Source organism: Corvus cornix, chromosome 5 (genome assembly GCF_000738735.6).
Source record: "Corvus cornix cornix isolate S_Up_H32 chromosome 5, ASM73873v5, whole genome shotgun sequence".
Lineage (NCBI taxonomy): Eukaryota > Metazoa > Chordata > Aves > Passeriformes > Corvidae > Corvus > Corvus cornix.
In genome coordinates this window covers 56630660-56649221 of record NC_046335.1, presented here as the reverse complement: position 1 = coordinate 56649221, position 18562 = coordinate 56630660, and the positions used below count along the sequence as shown (strand labels likewise).

General features: G+C 43.2%; 2 protein-coding genes across 3 annotated transcripts in view; one reads left to right on the top strand and one right to left on the bottom strand.

Annotated features, from left to right (window-relative positions):
- The window catches only part of ZDHHC13 (zinc finger DHHC-type palmitoyltransferase 13), a 41462-nt gene extending 30681 nt beyond the window's left edge, over positions 1–10781 (top strand). Inside the window, exon 21 of the transcript XR_005601963.1 lies at positions 4355–10781. The gene's annotated coding sequence lies outside the window, so the exon portion shown is untranslated. The remainder of the gene's footprint in view (positions 1–4354) is intronic.
- E2F8 (E2F transcription factor 8) lies at positions 1917–13618 on the bottom strand. 2 transcript variants are annotated; one of them, XM_039552322.1, is made up of 14 exons: positions 13439–13618; positions 11883–12158; positions 11415–11571; positions 10020–10325; positions 9222–9383; positions 7626–7763; positions 7110–7319; positions 6478–6562; positions 5738–6221; positions 4708–4926; positions 3767–3896; positions 3353–3669; positions 3177–3239; positions 2568–2649 (listed from the first exon to the last, which is right to left on the bottom strand). In XM_039552322.1, exons 1-13 carry the CDS (start codon positions 13475–13477, stop codon positions 3213–3215), a joined length of 2550 nt encoding a protein of 849 aa, XP_039408256.1. In that variant the 5' UTR covers positions 13478–13618; the 3' UTR covers positions 2568–2649; positions 3177–3212. The 2 variants fall into 2 exon arrangements, with proteins under 2 accessions (XP_039408255.1, XP_039408256.1); XM_039552321.1 differs by lacking the exon at positions 3177–3239 and having other exon boundaries at positions 1917–2649.
- Between the last annotated feature and the right edge of the window lie 4944 nt (positions 13619–18562).

Genomic DNA, 18562 nt, shown 5'->3' with positions numbered 1-18562 from the left:
AATGCACATCCTTGGTGTAAAATTGGAGGACTGTTTTTTTCCTGAGCAGAGGAGCTGGACTCCATCTCTTTTTGGTTGTTCTCCCCAGATAGTTAATGGAACTGTTCTGTCAGATAAGGCCAAATGCAGAGGGGACAGTGCAGTGTATGTGGTATGAGGGTTCCTTGTAAGAGGGCAGCGAGAAGGGGTTGGGGCAGGCCTGAGCTCCCTGTTGGAGTACACTGGAAGCACTGACAAGCTTCTAAAATCTTTGTGTTTGCACCCTTGGTGACTTAGGTTAGGACCCCTGACGTGTGAGAGAGATGAACCTTCTCTAATCTTCACTCATGTTTTATAGATCGTGTACTTAGATGGATCTGCACCATAACCAACTGCAGGGAACTTTGCAGAAAAAGGTTTTGCTCCCAAATGTAATAATTTTCCCTTTGGTTTTGGCAGAGGATTTAAGGGGAAAATGCAGCTAAACAACCTTTAGTTTTCCTGGTGTTGGCTGCTGCTTAATTTCTGTGCTACTGTGTGCCCTGGCAAGGATTGTTGAAAGGCTCTTTAGAGCTCCAGGGAACAGCTGGATCTACACAGGTTAGTTGGGATTACCTGTAATTCTGGGTCAGCTGTGGTTAGCAGGGCCTGGGATAGGAAGAAAAGACTCAAGAGGTGCAACTGGAGTTGCACATGCATGAACAGGAGTGGGAATGTAGAGTTTTCTATAAATCAAAGGCAGGGATTAAAAAACCCTGCCTGAGAGCTGGAACACAGCGACTGAAAAGCAAAGCCAGCCTGGGGATCAGAGGGACTTTTCCAGGGCACATCAGGTACTTGGGGCACGTTCCATGGGAGGTGAGACAGGTGGGAAGAGCAGGGACCTGGGCTATCACAGACAAATGCAGGGCTTCTGGGGCATGAGACCCTTGGAGCAGAGAAAGCAGCAGTTTTCACCCTGAAAAACAAACATACAGGAAGAAAAGTGCTGGTGAAAAAGCAACTGCAGTGTGTCAGGAGCCAAGGGACACTGGACAGAGAGTCAAAAGATATGCTCAGCTTTCCAAAACAGAGCACCATGTGTGAGAAGACCATTTCACCAAGACTGATTTCTGTAGTTTCTAAGTCCTTCAGCTGTGGTGTTCAAAAATGAAAAGGGTGGTTTGTTTCCATTGAGTAATGCAAGTTTCTAAAACCTTTGCCTTTATATTTCCAGAATGAAATTGATAGCAGGTGTAAGGAACATCAGTTATCTCCTTGGAGAAGAAAAATCTATTCAGTGCTCTAGTGACAATTCTTCCCTCTTCCAGCTTTTATTCTTCTTTTCCTCTCCTTTAGGAATATTTCAGTAGTGATCCTAGTCTGTCAGGTGTATTTTGTTAGAACTTTGCACAATTAAAGAGCAGACAAGTTTGTTCTACTGTGGCAGCTGTTTTAATTATGGGGTTTTTATGCAGTCTTGGGCTTTGCTACCATTTCTCCTATCTCAGTTTGGTCTACCAGGTACATTTCACCTGAGAAAGCAGATATGCTGCATTTTTATTTAATTTGTTAGCTATTACTTGTTAGACGAGTGTAAACTGCACCAGGAGTCTTCATCTTTCTTCCTTCAGTGTGTAAGAGACACTGCTGCACGTATTTAAATTCAAGTGCTTTGATTTAACCTGACTGAAATTTCTGTGACATTGGGACACACTTTCCTGAATGCTCCAGGGTGGTATCTTACTTCCTAAGAAGTTCTAACTTGTTTTTAGGAGCTGTAGTATCTACTGATAAGAGTCCAGAAGTCACATTGAGTTACTTAATTCACTTTTTCATGAAATACCATTTCCCCCCCTTCTTTCAGAACACAGCAACACCTGCCTGACAAAAAAGAATGAAGAATATACAATGTATTACTTAGGTAATCTAATCTGATCAAACAGAAGAAGTCAGTGTAGAGTTTTATGTAGATTTAATCTGAACAAATCGATTTAAAAATACAGTATAAATAATTCTTAACTTATATAAAAATTGATTAAGAAAATTTGGGGGTTTTTTTGTGCTTCTTACTAACTTTACAAAAGAGCATTATTAAACACAGAAGCAAAACATTTTAACTATGGCCTTTTTGTTAAGACATAAAATATGTACACACTCACAGTACTTTTTTTTTGGTGCAAAATATGTACTGACTGATAGACTGTACCTTTCTGTACAAAGACAATTTCATCTTACTTTGCATAGAAGAAATCAACACACACTCACAAAAAAACCCACTAGATACATAACTTTGTTGTTAAAATACTTCAGGTAAGCCTTTTGGAAAAATTATTAGGCATTAACTTTCTCCTTAAGAGTCAGTTTTATTTTCTAAAGCATTAATTAAGGCTATTCCAGCATTGAGGTCTTGGCAATACATGTCCAAACCATTGTCCATCATACAATGCCAGACGTGTGCAGTGTGTTAGCAGTAATTTTGCCTGCTAACACAGTCAGCAATTCCCTATCTCAAAATTAGTCTTCTGAAACTTCAAGTTTTCGTTGAGGAATATATAGAGTTCCTTGAGAAATTCTCTGGGTACCATCTGAGTTTGCAGAGAGTGAGGGTTCTGTGTTTGGCCCTCCTGGTGTGCGGAAAAAGTTTTCTGTAACTGCCTGAGGCTCCTGAGGTTCCTTTGGAGCAGAAGGCTAAAGAGAAAAGAGAAAGTTACTTTCATTTATGGGGGAATAAAAAGTAAATTCTACTTCTAAGTTTCTGCAGGATGTTAGCAAACTTTTTTTTTCCCCCTGAAATTTAAAAACGTAACTTTTTACTGAGAAGGATATACCTGCATTCCTTGATTTATATATATATAAAAATACATAAAAATATGGTTTCTCTAATCCCCTTCTTTTTTAATACAAACAGGTATTAGGCAATAAGGTATTACATAAAAGATAAACTTCCAGTGGGGAAAAAAGTATTTAAAATCCTGTACAATCCTATCCTATTGAAAGAAAAGCTATTATTAAACACAAGAATTTGAGAGTAGATTAGGGAAGTAACAAGAAGTAACAAGAAGGAAAGATAAAGTAACAAATGGACAATTTGTTAATAAGCACAGTCTCAGATCTATGTAAAATCCTCCCTCTACAACAGTTGTCTCTTCACATCTTGTCATCTTCCAGCTGGCTCCACTTCCACCACAAATAAGTCACTTATCTTCCTTGCTAACCTCTCATTTCTACTGTACTTAGGCTGGCCTTCACTGCTAGCTCTTTTTGGGCAGTGCTGATTTCTAAAGATCAAAAAGAAATGTTTACTTATAAATTTTACCTGCTGTAAGGGAACTACTGCATTGTACTTCCCACTCAACCCACCATGGTCGAGTTGCAATATATTTCAACTCACCTTCCCTTCTTGCACATTTGTGCTTCCTGAGCTATGGCTGATATTTTCTGATTGGGAAGAGACTGGCACGTGCTGAAGAACAGGATTTGCAGGAACTTGCACACCAGCAGGTATTAGTCCTATGTGTTGCAGCATAAAGTTCAGAGCTGAAGAGCTTGGATTTGGGGCAGAACTGGTACTGCTCGAATTGAGGCAGGAGTTGCTCAGTACAGGTGCAGCAGCTATAGAATTTGGTGACAGCATTATGTTCAAGGGTGTTATATGAAAAGCAGGAATATTGACTGTTTTCAGTTCTGAGGCTGGCATTGGAATGACACCTGAAACAGAAACACCAAATGTTGACGGGGATTAGGACGAACTGGCCCCGGCCCCTTGAGCCAGCCCCGCCCCGTGCCCGTTGCCCTGGACACTGACCAGTGATGGGAGAGCTGTAGGCTGTGTGCTGCAGTGAGCACACGCCAGCCTTCTCTTTATTGGAACACTCTGCCTTGTTGCCATGGGTGCAGTGAGTCAGAGGAATAAGATAACCAGACGGAAAAAAAGTCTGAGAAAGAAAGAGACAGCACACCTTTAGCCCAAACATGTAATAAACAAACCCCAAATGTTTTCTCCAAAGCTGCAACCCCCCTTGCCTTATTCTTTATCCTCCATGTCTCCAGGATCCCATATCCCATGCCTGTACTACTTTCTGTCTGAAACGAGACACAACAGACTCAACGACATGCTCTTTCAAGTAAAACCACACAGAAGTCAGCTGGCTCCATTTCCAGCTGATATTCTTGGTGGGGAACTGGAAATCCACCTGGGATTAACACAGTGCAATTTGACTAGATGGAAAAGAAATCCTGATACTGAATATTTTTTTTCCAGAAGAAACATCCTGGACCCAGTAATCATCACATCACATAATTCTTGGATTGTTTTTCATAAAACAAATATTGGAAGACAAAACTTTTGCATTTACACATTCTGTTTTTGTCATCACAACTGTTCTTTATCCAGGTTCTCCACAGCAATCAGTCTTAACTGCGGAATACTGAATTTTACTGATGAAGAGTTTTGTGTGATCCTGTTTCAAAGCATTTGACAGTCAGTATATGCAAACAAAGGACTGGGGAGGTAAGGGATCTCAACATTGCCCTCAGCTCCTTACTGTGACCTTCATTCCAATGGAAACCTGAAAGCCTCTTTATGTCCTCTTAGAAACAGAAATCCTACATTTCTACAAAATAAGGTTTTAAAAGCACACTAAAAAGAATCCAACCAAAGACAACCTGTGTAGGTGTAGTTTGTTAAAGTTTTGTTTCTTTTGCAAAGACTCCAAGTAGTGTTTTCCCGGGCAAGACAAATCTTACCTCAGGAGCAGGAATGGCAAATGTCACAGGTATGTCTTGTTTTGTTTTGATTTTATCTTCATCTTCTGGAATATTTTCTTTTATACATTGGTCACAGCAACTTGCCATGTTTTGATCTACTGTTTTGGTTTCATTCTGTCTCTCTTCCTGGACATTGTCCATTTCGTGATTAGTTTGTGAGCTGTTGGAAGGTGGTTTCTCATTCTTAGTGGATTCTCCCTTTGAAAAAAGTACATACAGAAAGAAAGGCAGATGTGGTAAGGCTTAACATTGTCAGTTACAGCCCTTTCCTCGTTCCCAAGTTTGTGCTATAAAAATTTCTGGTCACTGAGATAGCCAGGTCCATGCTATCACCTCTTGTTCCTTCCCAGCTAGGATGTTTGATAGCATGTGCTGTCATAACACACCCATAGCGTATGATGACTGTTTTGGCAAGCCAAATTTGCAGCAGATTTATAATTTACAGAGATGCTAAACAATCAGCAGCAGAGGAGTAGAAAGCAATCCAGCCCCAGTCTCTCCATATACATTATCTGAACCTTTTATTCTCTTCATGTGCTCTTCTATTATGCCTACAACAACTGGGTGGAAATATTTAGAGGGTATCAGGATTTTGGGACGTTCCCTGTCCAGTGAATTTTATATGTCCACTTTCCCTCCTACACCTCTAAAGCCAAGAATGGATGGCAGCAAGTTTATAGAATCCTAGAATTCAAGGGACCTTAAAGATCACCTCCTTCCAACCTCGCTCTCAACCTGACCTACTCCAGAATCATACATAAATAGGTACGTTTTGACATAGTGTTTTGGGAGTTGTTTTATTTTCACGACACCTGTACACTTTGTCTTTTTAGATACAAACCCCAGCCCCTCAAGCATCAGCAAGCACAGCAAATGAACACCATCTCTTCAAGCCTGATGTTATTTAAAACGCCCACACTCAGCGGCAGGCTCCTACATCACTTTGAAAATGAGTAGGTGGCAACATCACTGAGCTATAAAATGGCATTTTAAAGCTAATTTAACTTACCGAAGAAGTATCAAGGCTTTCCTCATCACTTTTACACCTTTTAATTAAATTATTCTCTGGTGATGCTTGTGATCTTTTAAGGCACCGCCGAGATGAAGTTTCTGATTTCGTATCGGGTCTTTCTTCAGCTGCCAAGGACTTTGTTGGCTCCTCCACACCTCTCTGGGCGTCCCCTTCCTCAGAGGTTATTTTATTTAATACTTTGGAATTATTACTCTTAATTCCAGTTACGTTAGCACATGGCAGAGGCTGCAACATGAAGCCTGGGCTGTAGGTTGTCACAGTGTGGGCTTGGGAAGGGTGCAGATATATTGCATATGAAACCCCAGACTGAGGATGAGGTAGGATGACTGGTGACACCGAGCTGTGGCTCGAAGGGCACACCCCGAGGGGCTGGCTCAGAGCTGGCTGCTGAGAGGGTTCAGGCTTGGGGACAGCCTCAGGCGAGGACAGGGCACATTTCATTTGCACCTCTTCTGCTGTCCTTAAGCAAAAAAACAAACAAAAAAAGCCCAAATGTATTTTAATGTTAATTTTTAATGAATGCCCTGACAAATTATCTACTGTAATACAAAGAGTTAACATGAACTTGTACTTCTCAATCCGATAAAAAGAAAATAAATGAAAAAAAGGGATTAGTGGTTTTTGCAGGCTATTGCCCCACTCGAACTGAGCTTAACATTAACTTAAAGGCCAGTGACATCATAAAGCTTCTCACCTTTAAACTTGTGCAAACTTACTTGGATTGTCCTTCCAGCTGATGTTTAGTGATTGCTGGAAACTGAGCTACTGTATTGGGGAAAACTGGTAAACTTTGATAAGTACCTGGTTGGAGGAGAAAAACAAATCCAAACTGTTAGTACATCAAATTCAGAAGTTAAAATTCAAAGTTAATTGGAGGAGACTGCGTTATGTAATGTAACATACACATTTAATGAGACAACTTATCCTCAAACTCAGCCCAGATTTGATTTGATCAACTGGATGACAGCTTACATCAAACAAATTTTAAAGGCCCCAAAGAGAATCCCTAGCAAGAACATGAACATTGACAGATAATTTTCTGGCCATTTTTTGGAATACAGAACTGCTTAGATAGTATGTTCCAAAGCAGAGTTTCTACAACAAAGCAGGTTCAGAGAAGATCCAATATTCAGAGATTCAGTGATTCTACCCTAACAGAAGGTTTGTAGACATTTCTACATTTCTGACAGTTCTAAAGATTTATTTTTTGAAAGGAGGCACCACCACACATCTGCATGTCTTGTGAGAAGAAGGCAAGCCCAAATATTTAATGCAAGACTTTGTTTTCTTCTGACTTAAAAACAAAGGCAAAGAAGTTATAAAAGAAAAATTATAAAAAGATACATACTGGCACTTATTTTAACTGGGCTGGTTGGAGCAGACTGGATCTTCCTTCTGTCGTTTTCTATACTCTTAACTAATTTTATTAGAGATGAATGCCGAGTGAAGTTTTGCTTTCCTTTTGAAGGAAAAAGGGCTTTTGAGCACTGCTCTTTGGAAGGGATGGATTCTGAAATAGGTGGGGAACAGGTTGTAGAAGTTGCTTCAAGTTTCGTATCTGAAAAAGAGAAAAAAAAAGAAAATACATACCATATGCCGATTCGGTAATTAAAAGCAATTATTTGAGCCTGGCTTATAATTCTTGAAGTATCAGCAGCAGCAGCAAACATGGAAATTCAAGAATCTCAATATGTGAACATTCACTGTGTGCAATTAGATACTGGCTGCTGTGCTGTTAAGGACAGTGATGCGACTAGTAAAAGATTTTCTGCTTATTCTGTCTTTTGGTCAAAAAATTCTAGTAGAGAAAACAAAGAAACGACCAATATCATCAGCAGAACAAGAGGAAATGACATACACCTACCCTGAGTATTTGGCAAGACCTCAGGACCTGTCCACTTAAATGCTGGTTTTCTACCTCTCTCCTCCGTAACATGAACTTTTTTGATAAGCTTGAGGCTGCTGAGAACATTTGCTATGTCATAAAGTCTTCTAATTTTAGCTGAAATTTTTTTAAAAAAAAGGTATAGCAGTTACAATTAACAAGTTAGTATGTATCAGATAAAGAAATGTAACACCCTTTAAGCAGCTGAAAGGAAACAGCTTTAAAGAAAATTATAAGAACAATTTTGTGGAACTGGTATTTATACAATGAAATAACATTGTGATACAAAGTTTACATGTAAAATAGAGCAACATAGATACAGATCTAGAAGACACTGCAAAGTTTGTTAAGCTAAATACCGAAAAAAGAACGTTTTCAAAACAAGTCAGTTTCTGTGCAATGATCAAACCTATACAAATCCTGTAGTAAAAATAAGTAGACTAAAAGGCAGGTACACACATGCAATGGCAAACGTGGGAACTGGAGGGAAGAGAGACACTAAAATCCAACAGGATAATCATTCTGCATGTCTTCTCTGGGTTGAGCTGTTAGGGAAAAGTTTTAGGCAGAAGTCAATTTACAGGTGAGTTCTAGAGCAAAGTGAACGTGTTTAGGCCAAAACTGATGCTGAAAATACACAGTCTAGCAAGTCATGGAATTTGGGACTGTGCTTCATAACCAAGAACGTGGTAAAATATGGGATTGATACCTGAAATACAGGCAGATACATGGAATGCCCTGAAAATGCTTTTAGTGTGAGATGGGCTCTTCTTATGGAAGAACAAAAGCAAGCAAAACACCCCTACTGAGTAGCCATCCACCCTCTCTTGTGGTGCTGTGAGGCAGTGGAAAGGAAATAATGAACTGAAACCAGCAAGGATCAGTATTTGCATAGATACAATTCCACACACACACACACACAAAAAAAAAAGCAACAAAAACCCAAAGAAAAACCCAAACAAGCAAAGGAGTCTGAGAACCAAGGAACAGACTAATTTTCAATGAAACCTGCAACTATCCCTCAAAAGCAGCACATTTTAAATTATTATATGTGTACTGACCTAGACCTAGAAATACCATTTCATTTGAATGGAGAGGAAGGGGAGGAAGCGTGCAGGGAACTGAGAGAAGGGTAAAAGAATGAAGAAATAATTGGCAGTTAGAGCGCAGGGTTTCATTTCCTCTGACATGCAAGTTGGTCACAGGACTTTTACAGAATTTCTTTAGATTTCTACCATGTTAGTTATGTGGCCAGAACACAGATTTTGCATGATTCTGGGGCATCTTTGGTGAAATGATGCTGAAAACTTTGACAGGCTGCTTAAGGAAAGAGCAATTGTTACCAGTATGGAGCCTTGTGACATTACTTCAGGAGGGAGGATTTAATGGACTTCTCCTCTCAAGTGGGCATTATGTACACCATTTATGTACACAAATTATAAACCACAGAAGGTGTTTAGTGGGTTTTTGGAGGCTCAAATAAATATTTGCAGCAGGAAAAATAAGACAGTATTTTTCATTATATGAAGTAGTACTGGGATAATTCATTTAGCTTACACTTGCTGTTGTACTTACTTTTAAACTTGCTTTTATCTAAGTCTTCTAACTGATCTTCTCCAATCAAGATTTTAGCAGCAACTTCAAGGCTCACTATTTGAGGTGTTGATACAAGAAACAGCATCACAAATTTCTGACTCATCACACGTAAGGACTTGTATTTCCTGCCATTCACTGATGCTGCAGCAGACAGGAGAAAGGATTAAAGTATTCAGTGACACACCAGCTACAAACATAAAACACTGAAGAAATTTGTCAGTAATAATAATTGTAAGAACAACACAGAGACTAGGCAGGGCCAATGTTGACTCCAGAATCATGTTTCTACATGACAAGAAACAGATGATTGGGTGGATACCAACTCCAACTACAAAGAAGAAAAGGTGATGTATCCCACATACACATTTCCTATTGTCTGACAACTCGTACTCTTAAGGTGCTTAACCCGTAATTAAAATTTCTTCCATGAATCAAAGCTAAATTTATAAAACAAAATCAGTAATTTATGCTTCAGGTTTCTATAAGATTCAATAGTAACTTCTGGTTTCTATAATAATTCAGTGGTAATGGGAATTGGATTATACGTTGGTGTATTTGATAGTTTTGCCTGATGTAGAAACAAGTTACAAGAACTGAATGAACAAGATAAGTGAGAAAGTGCAGAGCACTTTTTCTCACCACAAACAGTTGTGGTGCCTTTGGGGCAGTACCATCTCAGAAAAAAAAAAAAAGAAGGCAAATAAATGTTTTTTCCAAGTTCATGGAAATTGATCATTATAAGAACACATTATTCTTGGCATTATAGAGAATTATTACCAGCACGAAATTCCACTCCTGGGAGCTCGACAAAAGACATTTCTGACTGCTCACTTGAGCCAAGAGAACTTGCCATTTCTTCATTTCTTTCCCTGTCAGGATCGAATTCATGCTCATACTCTCTTTTCTTGATCATCTGGATTTGCTGTATGTATTTGTTCTCTTCTCCCACTTTTTTCAGGGCCTGCAGGGTCTGGGGGAGGTTGTGGCGTCCGTGCCAGACGTATCTGTTCCTGGCCAGGCGGCTCACCATGTGCAGGCTCTCCAGCACGTTCACAATGTCATAGATGCGCCTGCGCTCCACGTCTGCAGAGGAAAAGATGAACCTGACATCTCTGCTACATAAAATATGTTCACCCATGCATTACCTGCAGCACAGATTCCTGTCCTCCCTCTTCATATACTTCTAAACCATTTTTGCCAATTCCCTGTCACAAAAATTTCTGAAAATAGCCCCCACAGGTCTTGCCAGCAAGGAAAACAATTCATTTATGGAAGGACTTGATGTTTCAGAGTTATACTTGGCTTTCAACATTCCTCGAGAAATAAAACTTACTGTTGCCAGAAGAGCCATTACATGGGTTTCGATCCAGCTTTAGAAAAAACAGAGCATTTTTAATTATTCACTGCACTGATTTTAGACTATGTCCTTAAATAACCTTGAAAATTCATGATAGGAAACTGTTTTATAACTTCTTTTTATATGTTATTTTATTAGCACATTTGTCTCATTAGTCTAATAAACTCTTGGTTTTGACCAGACGTTTTCTAGAAGAGATGTCCTTTTGTACAGAGTATAAAAAAATGTAAATCATACCGATTTAAAATTTTTATGACTATTATATACTATTAATAGTATATAAGCTGTAGAATACTGTAATTCCATAGCCTTTTGATTTAAAAAAGGTTCAGCTTGATGTTAGAAACACAGACTCTGCAGAAATCATTGGTGCAATATAAAAGTCGTGATATAAAATTAGAAAGTTAAGTTATCATCAAGAACAGAAACCAGTTTCTTGCTTTGATGTCATGATCGGACAGGAAGCTGTGGGCTCAGTTTGAGAAATGCTAGTTCCTGCTGCAGAAATCTAATCACTAATCTTAGTCCTCATCTCTGAGCCCAAAAAACTACAACTGGTTATTTGTGATATCAGCAATAATTTAGATGTTTAATATGGAACAACATTCAGAGTTTCTCAGTTCAGTTGACTGAGGAAATATCAGCATCTTAAAAGAACTGCTCTAGGCATGAGGAGTTTAAAACTGGGTTTAAATAAGTTTGAGAGAACAGAGTAAGCATCCAAAATTGTATGAAGCAAAAATGTAGTAATAAAAATGGCAGGTTATTGGCAAATTTGCATGAAGAAATATTTAATAGGATGAACACCAACTTACGTAGCTCTTCAGTGACTTCATCAAGGCAAATGTAACTTTTCTGTGAAGGGCTGGGGTAATCAGGATATCGAGCTAAGAATTTATGACACAGTAATCCGAGACTTTTCTCTTTGCGGCTTGGCTGAGACTTTTCGTTTTCATCCCCCAATATGTGCTCCTACATGGAAATAACGAAAAGAGAATGTGAGATTTTTGACAATATGTAAACACAGATATTTAACAGCTTTGTAGTGAGCACTGTCAAAGGGCCAGTGTTCTCCCTTTGTCCTCAGCAGCTCTGAAACAAAACCAGAACATTACCTGTTCCATGTAGCTAGTCAATATCCTTACTTACATTTGGTAAATGTTCCAAAACCAAAACTTTAAAAAAAAATCTGTTATGTCAATGTATAATTTTTTATACTGAATAAACAGCCTTCAGCTAACTTAAAAAAAAAAGAAATAAATACAGCCAACTTTACCACATACCTGCAAACAGTGTTTTGTCTGTAGGACCACACTTGAACTGTCTGACAGTTGCCTTCCCTGTTCTCTGTTCCTAATCTCAGGACTGGCTGCACTAATCAGCATTTTCAGGTTGGAAGTAGGTGTCCATGGATCTGCTGGAGGGGTTTCCTTAGGTTTTGGGGGTGTGGTTAGAGGCTGACAGTCAGGCTGTCTCTCTGTCAGTACCAACTGTGAGGTAGCTGCTTGTTTCAAAGGGGTTTTCAGTACGTTTTGGCATGGCTCAGAGTGCTCATTTTCCTACACACCAAGAAAAAGAACAACAGTGATATTAAAAACCAGAACGACAGTGATATTAAAAACCAGGTGCACCATGATCCATTTATCAATAACAGTCAAAGGGAGATAAGAGATCCATTGCATTTTTTGGGTAGCTCTGAGTCAAGGGTTCCGGTCCTACTCTGAACCTATGAGCCCCTTCCCTGAAACCATTTCTGTGCCTGTAGCTTAAGGCTCAGGGCCCGTGGCATTTATTCCTCGGGTAATTTTCCTTTTCTTTCCTCTGAGGAAAGTACAATCAGAACATATGTTAATGCATAGTGGAGAGCTATAAATAATGGCTGAAACCTGTCATGACCCGGGAGCAGGTGTGATGCCCCTTATAAATTCTTGTTGGGCTAAAGAGACACCAGCCCACATGTCAGGGAACTCTTATCCTTTATCATATAATCGCCTTAACTCCGGCGACCAGCCCAGTATATAGTAGTCACAGAAGTGTTGGCTAACAAGCTCTTTTACAGTGAACTTTAACAAGCTCCCAACTCTCGCAACCAACTTCGGAGCGGAGTAAGGGGTGGAATGTGATCGCGGGGCTTGCCGAGATAGAACAAGAGAGGAGAGGCCAAAGACGGGAAAGTGAAGGAGAGGGATGCCCGGGCGGTCTGGATCGGGGGCCGACAGGAGCTCGGGACCGATCCAGTTCCTTGTAGTTTCCCTCTATTCCCCCTTTTACTTTTCGCGCCGTGTATCCGCGCATGCGCGGTCAGCCCCGCGGAGCCCTCCAAGAAATGGGTTTGGGGTCTGTGGTGGTCCTGGAGCCCCTTCCACCGAGGTGCCCGGGGCTCCAGGCAGGCTTACGAGCCTGGAATTGTGAGGGAAGCGGGCTCGGGCCAACACCGCCCCACCTCCGCGGGACCCTCTTCCAATCGCAACTTCCCTGTCACAGCGCCACAGAATGCCTGAGACGAACACGCTTTAAACATCATTATACCTGCTCCTCCACACACCTTCTATTATGGAAAAAACAAAGAGGAAAGGGGAGGCAAGAAGAAGAAGTGTTCTTTACGGACTCGGTGGATAAAGGTCGTGAGGATGAAGTTTCAGGAACTTTTGTCAAGGACAGAAATTAGAGTGAAGGCAATACGCGCTCGGTTTCTGCCATCCCGCGGTTTCCACGCGCGATCGTTCCCATCGAAGCGGTTTCACCCGCAGGGGGGCTGAGCGCGCCAGCGGGGCTGTCACCGCCCCGCGGGAGGCGGCAGCCCCAGGGCTCGGCTGCTCTCGCCCACCGGAGGAATTACCTTGTCGCCGGCCCCCATCTCCCCGCCCGCCGGCCGCATTCTCCCGCCGCCTCAGGAGGCGACACCCGCCGCTCCCGCCGCGCCGCTCCACATCGCAGGTCCCGCCGGCTCTGCAGGGCGGGAGGAGGAAGGGAGGCACCGTGACGGGCCGGTTCCCGCTGCCCTCCGCGGCCGCCGGGCTCGTCCCGCCGCCTCCCGCCTCCAGCGCGGCCCGCGCGCGCCCACCGCCCAACGGCCCCGGCCCCGCCCCGCCGCGGCCCAGCACCGCCCATCGGCCCTGCCGGCGGCGCGTTTAAACACAGGGAAGACGCTGCCCCCGCGCCCGCCCGCTCTCTGGCGCTCCCGCCGCGCACCCCACGGTCCGAGAGCGCCGGCGGCCCCCGAGAGCGGCGATACCGCCGCTGTCGCCCGCCCGGCCCCGGCCGAAGCGCGGGGCCGCTCCCGGTGCCGATTTGAATTCAACGCGCGGAGCCGCCGCGGGCGGGTGGGGCGGGCGCGGCAGCCAATCAGCTCCCGGCGCTGCGCCCCGCGCGGCCAATGGGAGCGCGGCGCTGCGCGGCCTCTCCCTCCTCCTCCCGCTGCCGGGCGAGCGCCCGCGGGTCTCGGGCCGGGGCTTTGGCGGGTTCCCTCCCTCGCTCCCTCCCTGCCTCCCTCCCGCCCCAACGGCCGCGGGGTCGCGGGGCAGAGCGGGCGGGGGCGCCGGGCGGTTTAGCGGAAGCCCATTTACCCGCCGCTGCCGCCGCCTCGTCCTGTCCTGTCCCGTCCCGTCCGTCAGGGGCCGCTCCGCGCGCCCCTCGCGCCTTCCCCCGCCGGCCGCGCGCCCCGCGCGGGCCCCGCGCGCCCCTCACGGGGTCCCTCCCGCCGCTCCGACGCCCCTTCGCGGGGGCCCCGCGGCCGCCGCGCCCCTCGGAACTCACCGCGCCCTGTGCTCGAAACACCGCAAATTGCTCGAAACACCCGCACTTTGCATTTAAAACACACCGCACTTGGCGTTTAAGACGCGCCGCACTCCGTGTCCGGGCCCCGGGACGGGAGCTCTAGGCTGAGCCCCACAGCCGGGGCCAGACACCGGCGACTCCCCCGCTCCTCGCTCGGCAAAAAGAGGGGATAAAAGGTGATTGCTGAGCCAGTGAGGGGCTCGCAGCTGGGTGGGAGCGCTTCGATCGCCCCTGGCCGAGGGTTGTTAGTGTCCCCCAGATCAGGGTCCCAGCCGTCTGGTGCCGCTTATTGCAGAATCACAGAATCAACTATGTTGGAAAAGACCTCTGAGATCAGCGAGTCCAACCTATGACCAAACACCACCTTGTCAACCCGACTGCGGCAGTGAGTGCCGCATCCAGTCTTTCCTTAAACATCTTCAGGGACAGGAAGTGGCTCCACCATCTCTCTGAGCAGCCCATTCCAACGTCTGATCACCCTTCCTGTGAAGAAATTCCTCCTAATGTCCAACCAAAAAACCCTGGCCGCAGTTTATGACATCTTGCCCTGTCCCTTGTTCCCTGGGTGCAGAGCCCGACCCCCACCTGGCTGCACCCTCCTGTCAGGGAGTTGTAGGGAGTGATAAGGTCGCCCCTGAACTTATCACAGAGGTTACAATACTTTTGTTCTGCAGGCAGGAGTCTGGGATTTAAACCCACCTCTCCTCAGATGGTGTTTATACGAGAGCCAGGATTACCAAACCTTTTAATGTAACTGTGTCATTTTTCTGAAAGAGAAGTCTGAAAGCTCGTAAACTCAAATGAAAAAAATTGACCCCAAAGTGACCTTCACTCCTTGGTGCCACCAGCCATGTAGCAGCCAACGGTTATTCTCTTGCAATACTTATGTGCCACACCTTAAAAAGTGGGATTTGGGTGGAGATTTGCTCTTTTTCCTTGTTTGTGTTTTGATACAATTACTGTGTATTGGATTCTGTCTGTAAACGGTGCACTAGAAGGTGTGATTGCTGTAACCCAGAGCTCGTGTGTGACTCACAACAAGTACAATTACAAATACTAAAAAAAAAAAAGTGTGTTTTTTCTTTACCCCCACAACCCCAGGGATGGCCGCATGGAATGCACATGGAATTTGGGCTTATTAAATGAGGAGCACTCACGTGTTTCAAAAATCAAACCAGGGAAAAAAAATCAGGCTTTTACATTCAAGCTATCATTTGAATATTTATTTGATTTGTGTTGAGCTTTGAAAACTACCTTTATCACCTAATCAAGAAGCCATTATCTCTGTTCAAACAGCACACTCTTGTGACCTTTGTTCAGGGGACCTCTTTCCTGGTCTCCAAGTTAGCCTTACAAGCTGCCCATTATGACACTATCAGACATTTTAAAGTAAAGGTTAAAAGAATCTCCAAGCTTATTACAGCTATTAAAATAATTATTCCGTTAATAACTTTTGTTCCTCTGTTACCACGCTCCTTACCATGCTAGTGCCTTTGCCTTTCTGAGATTATGGAATTACGTGGAGCAGTAAAGGGCATTCTCACTTGCAGCCATCAATTCAAACTGTTCGTATTTCCCTCTGCTCTTGCTTGACTTGCATAAGAAACTGCAATTATGTTCTCTGCCAGCTACCTCTTAAAGAAAAAAGAGCAAGGATTAAAAATTTTGTGTCCCTGACATGGCAAATGAAGGCACCAGCAGCAAGTTAATGATGGGTCCTTTAATGTATAACCTTGAAGCCTTTTGTGTGATGATCCTTGTGGGGGATGTTTGCTGTTTTCAAGTATCATGCTGAATCAAGACACCACCTGATGCCAGAAATCAGAGTTGGAGAGTGATAGGTGATTTTATCTATGCTGGTTCAGCTAAAGAGTTACTTGAAGCATCATCATGTGGATTAAAGAGAATGTGTGACATATCCTAGTGGTTTGGTCAAATCAAATCACTGATAAAGTGGTAAATTAGCAAAGAATTTGTGAAACGAAGTGCTTCCAGTGCCTGTATTCTAGTTAAGCATCCCTCCTCATCTGCCTATAGATATTTTCCTCTTCCAGAAACAGCTTTAGCAAAGCACTAAGAAAGCACTAATCTGGTTTGCTCTGCATGCACTGCTCAAGTTGTATTTCTTGTATGAACATGTGTTGTCAATAATGGATTTGTTTCAGTGTGATCACAAGGCAGCAGAGTTCAGCATCTTGTGCTCGTGTGCTTCCTGGATGTGGTGCCGCACTTCTGTCAAGAGGAATCATAATTAATGGCTCACATAAAGACAACACACATACTGAATTTTACTGGAGTCATTCATACATGGTAATTCCATGTATAAGACCACTTACAAAATGCCCAGGTGGAAATCTCCATCCTTGGGGTTACTCAAAAGCTCTCTGGATGTGGTCCTGAGTAAGGGGCTTTAGTGATTACATTTCTGAGAATAATCTGTTGTAAAGTTCCAGTTTAAAAAGAAATAAAACAAAATCGCTGATAGTATAGCATGTGAATTGAAAAGATTCTGTGATTCAGCCCTCAGAAAACTGAACTTTCTGTAGCTTTATGCCCTGCTGTCTGAGTGCTCAGACTATTTTAGGCTGCTTTCCTTAAGGAACTACTTTGTGATTACTCTTTCTAGGGCTGGAATTGTGAATTTGAACAACATCATAGCTGCCAGCGGGAGATTTGCAGGCAAGTTGAGTTCGGCATCCAGTTCCACTGTTGAAACACTGCTTGTGGGAATGCTGGCAAGTGATGCAGTTTATTGCATATGTCTCTTTCAAGTGTCGTGTTTTCTGGTAATGTTTCTTTTATTCAAGGGAATTTTAAAGGGCAATTGATACCTTTCATTGTACCTTAATTTTAATGTCTGATGGGTTTCAAGGAGAAACTGCAGCCTTCTGGGGGTATGTACTTCCAGCCAACAAGTTCCTGATATAAGCAGACCTCTAAATACCTCAGAAATCTTGCAGTAGATTGGGTTAAATATTTGATATATTTTGAGTATAAATAATGAAATTATTGCCATCAATAAAAATGAAAAGAAGGCAGAGTAGTTGCAGGAGTACAAGGTAGTTGTCAGAAACCATAGGTTTTTCTTATTCAGATGCTGCTGTAATGTTAATCTCTGCAGTCACTTCAAAATTGTGAAGAAATCTGGATTATAACATTTGTCCTTTTCGTGTCCTTGTCTTCATTCTGGGCTGTGATGTAACAAAAACATATCTTCATTTCTGAGCTATGAATAAAGTTTTGCAGAGCATGCAGATAACTTCAGGCTGTGCCTCTTGCAGGAGTGGCATAAGCACTTGGGTTCACTAGAGGTCACACTTCTTTTACTCCTCTCTGTCTGCAAGACAGACTGCCGCTCCTCACAGAGATGTGCTGGCGGGCTCTGCTCCCGTCATGTTATTTACCCAGCAAAATGACATCTGTAATTCTGTACAGGGTATAGCAGCACCAAGTGGCTTTTAAATTATTTAAAAAACAAAACAAAACAAAACAACAAAACCCAAACCTTTTAAAGATTAAACAGGGAAATGATGGCAAACAAATGGCACGTGGCAGACTGAAAAAACAATGTCTAAAAGCGATCTCATGGATTTTTGTCAGACGATATCGCCACAGGCAGCAGTGTGTTTCACAGAATCCTAAAATGGTTTGGTTTGGAAGGGACCTTAAAGCTCATCCAGTTCCACCCTCCTGCCGTGGGCAGGGACATTTTCCAGTTTGCTCAGTGCCCCATCCAACTTGGCCTGGAGCCTTTCCATGGATGGGACATCCACAGCTTCTCTGGGCAACTGCATATCCTGGGTGGTCAGTAAGGTCAGCTCCACAGCAGGCAGACACAGCCTTAGCTGCATGCAGGCACCCAAAGGAATCACTGCTGCTACGTGCCAGCCTGGGGACTGGTGTGGTGGCAGGGAAAAGTGATGGGGCAGGAATAATTGGCAGCCCCAAATCTGGGTGTGGGAGCAGCAGCGCTCAGTGCAGGGCACGGCACCGGGTCAGGAGGTGGCAGTGCCTGCTCCACAGGGCTCTGTGGAGTGCTCTACTCCAGTCCTACCTAATTCTGTATTCATTAGTTTGCATAAAATTAAATCATATTAAGGCATATTATTGAATGAGCTGATCCAATTTAACTTGAGTTTATTTGCTTTCAGTTGTTACATTATCTTTTAAAATTAGGCAAATTAAA